Below are 14,222 nucleotides of genomic sequence, written 5' to 3' on the forward strand. Positions count from 1 at the left end.
CTGAATCGTCCGGTGTAGGAATCGTCAGCTTAGCGATTCCGCAAATCAGGTTTACGTCGTTGAAAAACACCTTCTAGAGGCCTAAGCAGCCCACGGTGATACCTATTCGCTGATAAGACAGTCATCGCTCGCGGAAGACGCCACCTTGCTGGTTTCAGTGTAGTCTCAATAACAATTGCTGTTTAAAAGTGAAAAAAAATAATAGATTCCGACGGGTGCTTCAGATTCAGGAATCGATTCTCGCGACCATTCTCGACGGTTCTGCGTGCTGCTGCTTTGCCGAACGGACGAGTCCATTAATCATTAACTCGGAGGTGATGAGTCCACTCACGCAGGCGTTAAAATCGACGATCTGTAAAGAAATCGCCTTACGTGCAATCTTCAGATGAATAATACTTGTCTAATTATAAAAATGCGTGATTAATTTTGTTTAATTATAAAAAAAACTAAGACTAAGATAATGCACGAACTATCAATCACCCCCCCTCCCTCGCCGAGGCCAAAGTAGTCGCGTCCGCGCCGTTTGTGAATGGCCAACCCGCCGCGGACCAATCACGCGCCGCCGCCTTTGCCGCCGGGCTCCGCGTTGCCCTCCCATTGGTCAACTCGGCTGCACCACCACGCGCCCGCGGGTGTCTCCGCCCTCGGCCAATGGGGAGCGTCCACGGCGTGAAGAGGGCGCCGCGCGTGACGTCACGCGAGGGGGGGGGGCGGGGCTGAGACGCGGAGACTCCGAGGTGAGGGGACGTCGCGCGGCCGCTTCTACGGCTTTTAAATTAAAAAGGTTTTTTTTTGACGCGATTGTTTATTAAAAAAAAATATCTCTCGTTGAAATTAACGTCGAGGATAACATTGCCCGTCGGTTGTTGTTTGCTCGTCATCAAGCACCGCTTTTGTTTTGTTTGTTTTTTAACGAGCCTTCGCCTGAGGTAGAATGACCGAGCTCGCGGCCTTGCGGCTGCTAGGCCTGAGGCGCCCCCCCCCCTCCCCATCCATTTGTAATTATAATTATAACATCACATTATAACGTGTTACATTAATAATGTGTTACGTCAACAACGTGTTACCTTCAACATTGTGCGCGGCTTGTAATTTTAGCGTGTAAAATCGGTTACGCCTATCTAAAACATTAATTTGCGGGGTGGGGGGGTGACGTTAAAATGCTCTGCACGGTCCCGGGCCCCCCCCCCTCCCGTGATGTTTGCCCGTGTGGACATTAGAAGAAGTCTGGACATTAGACGGCTGTTGTGTTGTTATCTGTCGGCGAGTTGGACATTTGTGAGCAGCCTCTTGAGGCCGCCGCACATCTTGCCAACAAATGTTACGTCCTTGGAATGAAATACAGGGTGCGATTGTTCCCCCCGCCGGTAGCAACGTCGTCCTCACCCGTAGCGATGGTTGCAAGCGGAGAGTGACGCTTGGTCGACGATCTGCTAAGTTGATGAAGGAATAAGGAAGTTTAATTGAATGGATTTTCGTTTCGTTGGGTTTTTGTGGTACGAGAAATGAGGGGGGGGGGGAGTCGAAGGGTGTTTTTTTTAGTGTGCGAGTGCGATTTTACGTTTTAATGTTTGGCCGTGGCATTCGTCCAGACGTTCATAGAGAATGGTCGATGGTTGTGATGTGAATGTTGTTCATGGTTGTAAGTTATCGTGATGGTATGAGTGGTTGGAGCGTTAAAAGCGATGTCGATTCATAATCGGGTGTGTTGCGTTAGTTCGTGTAAAATGTGTCGTAAACCCTCCTCCACCCGACGCAGACAATGGTAAGTGTCACGTGAATCAAACTTGTTTTAAATATATTTATTCCTTCAGCACACCGGCGTGTTGGAGAGTGATGTTACAACATTGAAATGGGTACGACGTTTCTCTGGTGATTGCATCCAGCATCGTCAGGTTAACAGGAGCTCCGATCGTCACACCGACAGCAGCTATGTTGCTGCTGGTGGTTGTGATGCACAGTAGAGGGTACAAGTGGTGTGCATCGAGCAGTCATCTCAGTCAGTCAACCCATAGAACTTGCCTGGGTCTGTCTCGTGACCTCCTGTCAGTGGGTGTTCGACACTTCACGTGGCCTTTAACGTGCACATAGGCCTGGCACAAGCGCCGTTTGTGATGTCAATGCTTATTCTGAACGTGAAAATATTTTTGCAATGTGAGCGTTGATGGTAGCGGTAATTGTGTTTGTGATAATTATGGTGGCGTTTGTTATTATGACAGTTATGGTCGTGGTTATAATAGTGATGGTGAAGGTTGTGGTAGCAATGCTGGCAGTAGAGGTGGTGATTGTAATGCAGTCATGTAACGAATCGCTCGCTCACGATTGGAATGGTTACGATTCGGTTTTCGATTATTTTCCGCCTTTCTAGTGCGGGAAGTTTATAGTGGCAGTAGAGAACACATGAGCCAATCGCATACAACCTTTTTAAGAATCTATTCTCGCGTACGGTTGGATACATGTCGTGAGCATAAGCATGTATTTACTTCAATCTTTGCATTGTTGCTTGTAGTATTATGAGTAGTGGTTGTGACCGTTTAGTCGGTGTTAATGTTTTTAGCAGTGACATTTGTGATTCTAGTGGTGATTGGTGGTATTTATTTTGGTGGTGGTTGTTGCTGGTCATTGTGATGATAATGATGACATTGATAATAATGATATTGGTACCGTACCTATGATCGTGCCAACGATTATATTACACTACTATTTGAGTTTGTTACATAAATATAACTGCATCTCAAAATTCTCGACAAAAGGTGTTGAGCCTGTTCTGCAACAGGGGTTTATAGTAAACAGCATTGGTGCCTGGGGGAATGGAGTTCCAGACTGGTTGCAGTAGGAAACATTTCGCAACATTCGACTTAATGAAGGCTTCGATAGAAAAGCTTTGCCTAGGATGGAGGGGAGTAGAGTGATGAAAGGATGCAATATTGGGGTGATGTGGAATCATACCTATACCATCCCTTCACAGGTGCTTCACCAAGGCCCTAACAAACCGATAAAATGGCTTCCCGCTGCCGGTTGCTGAGCACCACGTCGCTGCTGCTGGTGCTGCTGACGCTGGTGCTGGTGCCAGGCCCTGCTCGCTCGCACGGCGATCACGACCACGGTCACGATCACGACCACGATCACGAACATGATCACGACCACGATCACGACCACGATCACGACCACGACATGGAGCCACTTCTGGACGATGATGTAGAGGATGACATGGACTTGAACATCGACAACGACCCAGAGTTGGACGACGTGGACACCAAACAGCCCGAGCCTCCAGCCGCCCCCAAGGTATGAGCCCACCATATCGTGACCACATGTAGCAAGCCGTTGGGTGGGGAGGAGCAGCAGCAAAGTGGGGAGCGGAGGTTAGAGGTCGTTGATTGTGGTGGGAGGAGGGAGTCTGGGTGGTCGAGTTTGTTCATTAACACATAGTGGCTGCAGCAGAGATTTATGATTGCGACGCAATCTCAGTTTATTAATGTTTCTCGTAAAACAGTGGGAAGTGAATAATCTCAGTAAGCTTAGCGACAAATTAAAATGTGTTTACTTATTAGATGTGAAAAATAAAGCTGACTTTGCAAAGATGTTGATACATCAGAATCAGCTCATTCGACTGATGGATGAAGTCCTCCGCACTTTGTCACCAGTCTTCATGGTCTCATCGGATTCTTCCAGGATAAATAAAGATGTTGATTCTGATCCCATTGCTGCATCTCCGTGTTGGCCATGCTCGTAATGATTACATAGTGCAGATTTTTTACGTTAACACCATATGTTCATGTTTTCACAGACGGTTTTGGAAATATTAATTTAGTCTTTAAGATAGATGCAGGGGTAGTTAATTTAATCTTGAGCTATTAAATTGCTGTTGGTGGGTTTGGCTGATAAAACTGGTGTTTACCCATAACAACTGGGAATCATAGACGCTGTCTGTGTGCCTGGCATTCCTCGCAGGTCGTGTACAAGGCTCCCCATCCCATCGGAGACACGTACTTCGTGGATTCCTTCGACAGCGGCACATTGGACAAGTGTGTGCACAGAGTGCAGACCCACAGCTTCATTATTTCATTAATTACTAACGGAGTGCCTTGCCTCACAGTTTGGGATAATTAATGTTTAAATGGACAGACACCCACAGTAATTCTCCCTGTCCTACACCATTTGCCTAGCTAAATCGTACATTTATTATAGACCCGGCTTGTTTAGTTGTACGTTTTAGTCTGTGGATCGTGTGGTTTTGATTTCAATTTTGGGGAGGCTAACAGCTTCTGGCGGTCACTTCGTCCAATTTGGCACCCCGTCTTGTTAAAGGATACAGGCAGTGGAGGGCACGTGTTCACATGTGTGGGTTTTGCCATAATTGGGCGATTTGGCGCTGTTTCTCCCACCACCAGCTGGGTCGTTTCCAAAGCCAAGAAAGAGGACACGGATGAAGATATTGCTAAGTATGATGGTAAGTGGGTGTAATTGTACATGTTGCACTGTTGAAGATGGTCCTCTTTTGTGTCAGGGCTGGGTGGGGAGGGGTGAGAATGCCACAGCACTCATGGATGCTTGAGGAAATCGCATGACTGCCGGCCGTGGCTATGAATGCTGTCCTTATAAAGCAAGGGGCATAAACTTGTCACGTGTCAGCGCTGCTGATGGATTCCTTTTGGCAGCAAGAAAGGCCAGACTGATGTCGTACAATCTAAATGAATAAAGTGAGCGTTGCTCATTGTAAGGCTTTGTGAACAAATTTCCCGGAATATGTCGAATCACCCACACCAAGCATGGCTGAACCTGCACAGTCCTTGAAGGGGCGATCACTGTGCATAACAGGTTATATAGGCTGTGTTATTGTGCAGTACTTGGCTCCTACATTTGCGTACCTCACGTAGGGGAGGCCTTCATTCAGCAGTGGATTGACAAGGCTTATGTACATGTCAGAATAAGATGCAACCCAAAAACAAGTTGTCCTTTGTCGGTGCTTCCTGTTGGCAAGTCAGGCACTTAATCACAGTGCTGTACTTACACCACCCATTGATGTATAAAGATTTGGGACTGTGACATGACTGCAGTGCCGTGATGAGACACTTCACCGTGATTTCAAGTCCCTTATTGAAGCTTTGAATGCAGTATGGGATGCATTGCCTGGTTGCATGCCTCCCAAGACAGCATGTATTTTTTGGGGGATTTTTTAAAATATCCTCGAGCACACAATCAGACCTGGGGTCAATTGCAACATTGCAATTCATAATGAATTACAAGCGCATTGTCATTGTAATTTTCCACGAATAGTGGTGCGGTAATTATAATTAACCTCAGGTCTGATGCAAAGCAATGCAGATTTCAAACACCCATACCTCCCCGAGCTCATTACCGAGAGCAGAACCTCGGTGCTGCTGAGATTCAGACTCACAAGATCCTTGGAGTTCTTCAAGAGCGATAATCTCATTGCAACCTCGTTTGGTTAAACAAAGGACAGACCAAGCAATCTGATTATGGCATCCATAAGTGATTAAACGAGTACCAACGAGCCGGCGTCAATTTGACATTGACCGAGTGCACACAAGTGTTAAGGGACCACTTGAGCATCACAAAGCAAAACAAATTGCCACCTTAATTTTGAGCTCTCCTCTACACATGTTTTAGAGGATTTGCCTTTGGGAGCAGACAGAGGGCAGCCATATAAATTAAGTTGTTAGACTGCTAATGACTGTAAATTTGCTCTGAATAAAACTATTATTGGATTTATATTTATTGCTATTAATTTGAATGAATATATTATATCTTGAGGGAAGAGGTGGCATTGGGATTGGAGCCACCATGCCATTGAACCTGGTGATCCGAGTTAAAATCCTGGACATGGCTTGCATCAGTGGTGTTTGATTTCTAAACCGATCATGCCCAGCTGGTTTCACTCACCGCAATTACCAACATGGGGAAGTGTGGTCAAACATCTCCCGTGACTTAACACAGCATTGGTGGTATTCATCCAGCAGTGGCATAACAATAGGTGTTGACTTATTATTAATTCTTGATAAATAAATGGACCATGTCCTGTTGATGAGCTTCAGAAATTTGTAAACGAGTCCAGAGTTGACGACCGGTGGAAACAAATGCTACTGAAGAATATAAACGAACCATGTTTATTTTGTAAATGGAGAAACAGACCCGTGTATTGTAAATATTTAGATTTTAAAGCACTCCTAATGAAAAAATATGCTTGGTTTTGCTTTGGACACGTGAAAGTCTGGTTTTATGTAGCAGCCTCAGCTCAGTACAGAGAGCTTAGTTTGGTAGGTACAGCATGTGCAAACATGTTGTAACCTAGCTAAACAGTGAGAAATCGGCATACTGGGAAGATTATTTTTTAATTGATACAAAGGTAGAGAAAAATCTGTAAAAAGTTTCTGGCATGTGTTTGCACAGAGGGAGTCGACAGCATGTATGCCTGGCTGGGGGAAGGGAGTGTGAGATGAGGTACCAGCAGTGGCGAATGAGCAGCTTCCCCCTGAGCGAAGGGTTGTGACAGAATTATTTGGTTGTGGGTTTTTGGAGCAGAGAATGCGTACTAGCGTTGTAGAATGAGATCAGAGAGGTATGAGTGGGTGGAGTTGAGTGAGCTGAGAGGGGAAAAGTAGGCAGGTTCAATTCCATAGAGGATCATTAAATATTTCCAGTCACTATAAACAGAATTGCCTGCCTCGGATGGCACGCAGGGATAACACAATTTCAATAGCAGTGTGACATTTCTAGTCCTTCAAAACCACTATTGGAAATTAAATGGAGATGATAGTTTGGTGAACCCTCTGGTGAAAGTTTTCAAGGTTGCCCAACGTCAGACAGCGAATGAAGTTGGTTTATAGCACTGTTTTCCCCATGCCACTGTCTGAGGCGTGCACTTTTGTTTCTGGTTTGCTCAAACACTTCATTCTAAAGTGCAGTGTATATATGGGGCTATTAACATTAGGCGGGGACCGGTCGTCGCTCTGCATGAAGGAGCGTCGCGTGCTCTCCGCCGCCACCACCCTCGGCAAACGATGAGCGACTGATGGATGGTGCGTGCCCCATCTTGTGCCACCACAGGGAAGTGGCTCGTGGAGGAGCAGCTGGATGGGAAGCTGCCCGACGACAAGGGGCTGGTGCTGAAGTCTCGCGCCAAGCACCACGCCATTTCCGGCGCCCTCACCAGACCCTTCCACTTCATCGACAAGCCGCTCATCGTGCAGTGCGTGTCCCACACCACTGCCATTGATTTTGCCTTTTAATGCTGTCACTTTATTTTTTATGGTCTATTTCCGCTTTGCCGAAGTTGTGGGATGAATGCCTATTTTTCCTGAACCTTGGATCATTACAAACTCTTAACCTTGACTGTAACCCTACCCATAGGAAGTCATTGGTAAGATCAATGACAAAATGAATACCGAATAGAAAGCCGAGGCACTAGTGTAGGCTTTCACCACTTTAACAGCCCTCATGCAGGATTTACAGATGAAATGTATTAATGTAACAACACTGTAAATGGTTTCCACCGAAATAAATTACAGGCAGGGAGTGTTTGTGAAACTGCTGGCAATGACCGTTATTACTGGGTGTGATACAATTTAACATCCACATGCAATTTCAGGAACTGTCACCCCCATTCAAGGATCATGACCGAGTTCAAGAATTGATGATTTTTGTCTCGTTTGTGCCGTCTTGTTCTGTGTGTTCCCTGCGTCTCGTTTTGGAATGCTCGTCTCGACTGACGTTTTTGTGCCGTTTGTATATCGCCTGTCTTGCCCATTCCTAACACGCGCAATTCGGTGCTCGCTGTGCAAAGCCGCTGCGTGCTCACTCGTTGCAGCTGGCTTCCTGGACTGGCGCAAGTGACCGTGTGGTGGTCGGGGTCTTGTTGCCAGCGCAGGATATCACTTGCCGTGGACCTAGATATGGCGCCACACTGGATGGTCCGAGCGTGACACTGCCAATGCGGCGCCTATACCCCTCTGGGAAACCGTTGTGTTCTTGTGAATGTGATGGCAGCTGTGGGCTCTTGTTTAATAGGGCCCTTTGGGAAACAGGTGCACGGCGTTTGGGTTTTATATTGTTTTGATCCCTTCATTATTGTGCGAGCCTTCATCTTTTGAAGCCACGCAGGCATGTTGATGAGACCGTTTAGGAAGGCTCTGGCACAGTGGGCCAGGTGTGCAGTGTTTTTTTTGTGTTCTAGGTACACGTCTGTGTGCACGAGTGCTTTGCTTTAACAGGTGCTCGCAACACATAGAACTTGCCTCCATAGCCTTTGTAGGTTATTCCTGGATCCTTGTCTTTGTGCCTGTGTGCATATGTGTTTGTATGCGTATGTATGGGGGAGCCATAGTGCACTACGAATTTGGCGACCCAGGTTTGATTCCCTTCACGGCCAGTTATCTGAACCGGTCCTGGGCCTCCCCTAGGTCGACTCCGCCTCAAATGAGTATCTGTTGCGGTGTGTAAACATCGCCAATGGGGAGACAAAGGCGGCCGAGCGTGGTGTTTACCACCCACCCCCTCGTGCTGTGCTGGCCTTCATAGGTGCTCGCTAACAGCACTTTCCCCAACAGTCTGTTACAGGCTATACTGGGGATCTTTGTCTTTGTTTGCATGTGTTTACGTGCTTATGAATTTGCAGAGGGTGGGATAGCTCAGTAGTTGTGAGCAGCGTTCAATGTTCACGCTTGCCTAGATTCGTTTCCCTGCCGTTGATAAACATCGGCGCCAAAATTGTATCCGAGTCTATTCTTGACCTTCCTTAGGTGAGGACATTGGTCCTCGGGAAACAAATGTGGCTGAGTGGTGCTGGTTATTCAACACTTACCGTAGGTGCTCACCAACAAGAGCTTACCACCAGTCTCCAATGCAAAGCTGAAGATATTTCTCGTTTTGGTTTGGGAGTGCTTCTGTGTGTGTGTGTTCACATGCTCTTGCCAATGTGTGCCTGGGGGGGGGGGGATGTGATTGGTTTGTTAGTTTATTTGCACAGATGTGTGGCCGAGTGGAATGTGGATTTAAAGTTTAAAGCAAGCCACTCCCATTGGCTGCACAGAGAAAATAGCTGATGAATTGGAATAGTTTCAGAAAACAGTGCTTTGTTTTACAAGCTAAATGTATTTTTCTCATCCATTGTAAATTTGCATTTTACAGAAGGACATTACATTTTCCACTTTGTTCGTCTTTTGGCCCTCGAGTGTTTAACATTGTTGGCAAAGTTGTCTCTGCGAGCAGCAGAAAGAGAGCCGGGTTTTTTCCGTTGTTTGATCCCAAAGGCATGCCACACGCTAACTTTTTGTTTAGAGTCAATGGCGAACCGTGTTGCCGTGGATGGTCGCGCTGGGATACAACTCCAATTGCAGACATCGATTGTGCTGTAAATCCTTCGCTGTGCAGCTGTGATTATTATTACCGAGCAAGGGGTTGCAAACTTTGGACATGAACATTTTAGATGCTGCTGTTGGTACTTGCGAACAAGAGTATTTCGGATGTCTAGGTGTTCATTGCATTTCTTGGAATTTGTGCGTGACCAAATTACCCGGAACATGCCCAATCTCATGATATCGCTGCAGCTTAAGCAGAGGTGACTATGGGCAGTGTTTAGATGGGTGACCACCATTCACAAACAGGTTGTAAGGCTACGTGGTGACTGGTAGAGGTCAGTGCAGCAAACGCTGTTGTGCTGTTCTTTCGTGCTTTGACGTCTCTGCGCCCCTTGACTGATCCGCATTGACCAACATCATGCGTGGTAAAATAATCCCTCATGAATTGTCCAGGTATGGGGAGACTCTTATTCAGCAGTAGATTGATACAGCCTGCCAGTAGGGTAGCGTGTGTACACATGATTGAATTGACCATAGGAGTAAGACGAACTTAAGGATAATTTGCTCGTGCATAAATTAAACATGTGTGTGTTGATTGGACCGAACAGCATTCAGAAGCACTGCATCTATTTATGTTGGCCAAGCCGGGAGTGCTTCAATCAAAACACATTTGCCGGTGCGTGCAAGGGGAGAGCTAAAAATGGAAATGAGGCAACCGCATGTTTGCGGCGAAACGAGCTGCGTGGAGACACCAGGTGGCTTTGATATCCAATTCAGAGTGGGGAAACTTCTGAGCTGAATGAGAGACACTCGGTAGTGTTGTGAGGCGGGAATTTATTTTGGGACCTAATAAAAATGGTGATGAAAACGCAGGCACCCCCGCCCCCCCGTGTCTGAGAAGAACATGCAGAGTTGGAATTGGGATTACATTATCTATGCCACTTTGGCCTGCATTTCCAGTGCTTCCTATATTGTTCATCCATGTACGATTTTGCTTTGTAGGAATGCTTTTATTCGCCATTCTTTTCAATGAATTGTTTCCATTCAGGGTTGCTGCTAGCAATTTAATTCAAGATTGGAATTTGTTTTACTTTGCATTCATTGGCAGTGCCCTCAGTCGCTGGATGGTTGACCCAATTTCTATTACATACCAACCTATAAAATGAGAAAAACATTAATCTTTGCACATCCACTACATGTATCGTTTAGCATGGGCATTTATTTTTATGGTTGAATAGATGCGTCACTAATTTCAGGTCAGAACCCTACAATTTGTGGGGATTTTTTCATCAAAGTGAATTTTCTGAGCATAATTATACAAGTTTAATTGCTTTGACTGCCCCATCTGTGTTGAATACAATATTAATCATTTTGAACAAAAAATGTTTTTTCACGTATAACACTTTAGAGGATGTCCTTTGATGCACGGTATGGCGCGAACAATTACATTTGTGGTGCGCCTGTGTAAAAGTGGCTTGGGGAACAAACATATATCTAACGAAATCGTTTTGAGAAAGTTAAAGCGGGCTTAGGTCGCTAAAAGGCGGATGGTGACTGATAGACAACACTCGTGATAAAATGCGGTGGCTGTTCTTGCCAATCATTGACAGACCACTGGACAGAATACATATTAAAGGCACACGTAGTGGCAATCGTTTGTTAATGGCTTTTTATTGTACAGCCAATATAATTAGTGATTCGTACGTAATGTTCCCTGGAAGCCAAGGAAGCTTAAGCCTGGATAATTATTGGATGGGGGACTGCCTTGGAATACTCTTTGTGGCCTTGGGGCTGTGAGGTGGTCAGGAGAGTACCACAATGGTTCCTTTAATATACATCTGTGTAGAGCTTTGAGCTTTACCACCTCAAAAGTGTTGGCATTATTTTACTTCCAAAGAAATTGGCAATATGTCCTTAATGCAGGGCCCTGCTGAGAAGTCTATTTAAGACTCGGGGTTTCCTAGATAAATATATAGCATTTGTGTGTGTGCGTACCTATATATGTGTCTGTGAGATGGGGACAATGAGATAATTTCATGCACAGGTAGTGAGATGAATTGCAGCATCGCTGGACTCTGAAGGACATGCCGGCTTTTATCCAGCACTAGTTAAGATTGTGGCTCGCGATGGTGACGACGATGATGAATGATAGTGGTGGCGAAAATGAGTCGTCAAAACTGAAGCGCCTGTCTTTCCTGCAGATATGAGGTGAATTTCCAGAACGGCATCGAGTGCGGTGGTGCCTACATAAAGCTGCTCTCTGGAAACGCCGACCTTGACTTGGTGAGTGGAGATCGCTTTCACTCTGCAATTATTTGTGTTCCTACAGCCACACTGTTTTATACATGTGTTATTATAACCGTACCTTAGTTCAAATATCACTCTGCAGATCAAAAATTTCTTAAAAATTCTGGCTATTGCCTGAAGAGGCCAGTTGTAATCGGCAGCGAAACGTCATACTCGAGTTGTAGATGTTGTGGGTTTACTCCAACACACTGGGGTGCTGAAGTAGTAACTAAGTGGCAGGGTTTGTTTTCGTGACAACCCTTACTAATTGCCTTTGTTGGGTGGTGATGGGTTTAACGACACTTTTATATTTTCACGATATAACCCAAAAAAATCTTTATGCAAAAAATTTCTTTTATTTTTGTTTCCTCTCACTGCTCCAGAAAACCCATTTTTCTCCCGCCATCGTCCCTTTTCCCAAGTACTTTTAAAACCGTTCTAAATTCCAGAAACACATTTACTCGTTTCTATTATACCATCAATCATGCTGTTTAATATCCTGAATGGTGGGAATGCATCAAAACCTTTGCTGGGCTAGATCATTCATATCCTTACCCTAAACAATCCGTTTGAAGTTTAGCTAATCTTGTGTTCATGAAGACTAAACCACAACCAGCAATGTGTGCTAATGTGGCCGTACTTTGCCAAATGACGCAGGCAGAGACGAACTATCGAATGTGTGATTTGGGCGAACCTGGCATCAACTTGTATATCACAGCCATCAGTGGCATAGCTATCGAATCTGCAAACAGTGCTACTGCACGGTGTCCCACGAACTGAGAGGGCCCGGGGGGGAGGGCTATGAAAAGTGGGATGGGGGGGGTCTTTTAAATTGGACAGGGGCCCATTTCATCCATTGGGTAAATGTGCGGCAAGCCTAAATGCCCTCCTGTATTGCCACCCACGCCCCCCCATGTATTCCTCCCTCCTAGACCAAGTTCTACGACAAGACATCTTACACCATCATGTTCGGGCCGGACAAGTGCGGCGAGGACTACAAGCTGCACTTCATCATGCGCCACCGCAACCCCAAGACGGGCACCTACGAGGAGAAGCATGCCAAGAAATCCGATGTTGACCTCAAGCCCTACTACACTGACAAGAAGCCCCACCTCTACACGCTGGGTATGCCTCGTTTGAGCCCTCATGAGAGCCATCTGGCCGCTGCCGCCGTATTGGGCACTCCAATTCTTCCCATTGTGAACTTTTTTTCTCCTTTATTTTACAGCTAAAATGGAGGATTTTTATGTTGAGGCATGCAGCCTTTATTGCCATCACGGCCACTTCCATTTTGTAACTTTATATTTGACACCCTTGTTTCCCACTTTCAGAATTTTTTTCTTCCAAAATGACTTCAGAGTTTAGTGTACACCTTGGAGTATTTTCACCCCACTGTAGGATCCGAATGCTGTACATTCTTTGAGCACCCTCCCTGCTGTAGTTAACCCTCTCCGGCCAGTTTGCGCCGTCGTTTTGTCATACTTGCAATTATTATTATACTTTGTAGTTGGCCTATTAGTCTTCTACCTGAGAATATAAATAAAAGCCAATCTGAGCGTGGTTCTGCAAAACCTTGCGCAGACATCCTAACCATTCCACCTTAACATATAATAGTATTCTGACCCTGCAGGGTAGGAATCATTGCTGTATAGAATTTATAACCTGGGTTAGTTGTTTGTAACTTTGCTTTGTCAATTTTCCACCTCCCCTCCCGTCCACCTCCCCGCCGTCTCCCAACCCTTCCGTCCACCACTGCCACCACCACCGCTCTCCCTCGACAGTGCTGTCCCCGGACAACCGATACGAGATCCTGATTGACCAGACGGTGGTGGGCAGCGGGAGCCTCCTCGAGGACATGACCCCGGCCGTGAACCCCGCGCGTGAAATTGAGGACCCCGACGACAGCAAGCCCGAAGACTGGGACGAGCGCGCCAAGATCCCTGACCCCGATGCCGTCAAGCCCGAAGACTGGTGGGTGTGGGTGGTGTGGCCACACAGCGACACAGAGCGGTGTGGTTGGGGTAGAGCGTGAGTGTGGTTCGGCGTGAGTGTGGTGTTGGTTGGAGCGGGTTAGCTGTGGTGTGGTCAAGAATGAGTGGTCTGGTTCAGCGTGTGAGCGTTGTGGTGAATGAGTGGTAGTGTTGATTTGAGCAGATTAGCTGTGGTGTGGCCAGGAACAATTGGTGTTGCCAGACCAGTGGTGTGGTTTCCGTGAGCTTTGCCGGTGGTAGGAGTGGTGTGGCTGAAGTAAACAATGGCGAGCGATATGGTCGCTTTGGAAGCAATTATAATTTTACGCGGTCTAGACGACCTACCCACAGGTAAACTTGCCATAAAAGAGTACTTGGCAATAAATGACCTTGGAGAGCGTCCTTGGACATTAACAATGCGCTGGTGACACGATGGTCAGCTGTGCGGTAACACGGGTAATGGGCCTTAGCATTACTCACATGCGTAATTTTCGTGGTGACACTGCAATGATTATGCAATAAAATCCAAGTAGTCTTCAAGGTTATGAGCGCTACCACAGGCCAAGGCATGTTCCGTTGTATCATCCTCTCCTTGTTACTCTTACCGTGTTCGACACGCTTGTAAAATTTTTATTACTAATGTACT

General features: G+C 46.2%; 1 protein-coding gene across 4 annotated transcripts in view; it reads left to right on the forward strand.

Moving 5' to 3' along the window:
• Positions 1 to 676: 676 nt before the first annotated feature.
• The window catches only part of LOC133349977 (calnexin-like), a 23,926-nt gene continuing 10,380 nt past the window's right edge, over positions 677 to 14,222 (forward strand). The window contains exons 1-8 of one of the 4 annotated variants that reach the window (XM_061563892.1): positions 677 to 737; positions 2,969 to 3,288; positions 3,955 to 4,028; positions 4,395 to 4,453; positions 7,072 to 7,213; positions 11,522 to 11,603; positions 12,539 to 12,731; positions 13,388 to 13,577. In XM_061563892.1, coding sequence (XP_061419876.1) covers positions 3,001 to 3,288; positions 3,955 to 4,028; positions 4,395 to 4,453; positions 7,072 to 7,213; positions 11,522 to 11,603; positions 12,539 to 12,731; positions 13,388 to 13,577 — 1,028 coding nt within the window. In that variant the 5' untranslated portion in view covers positions 677 to 737; positions 2,969 to 3,000. The other 3 variants (XM_061563893.1, XM_061563894.1, XM_061563891.1) reach the window with 3 other exon arrangements.

The sequence above is a fragment of the Lethenteron reissneri genome, chromosome 32 (assembly GCF_015708825.2).
Source record: "Lethenteron reissneri isolate LAM-NWPU_2019-01 chromosome 32, ASM1570882v1, whole genome shotgun sequence".
Lineage (NCBI taxonomy): Eukaryota > Metazoa > Chordata > Hyperoartia > Petromyzontiformes > Petromyzontidae > Lethenteron > Lethenteron reissneri.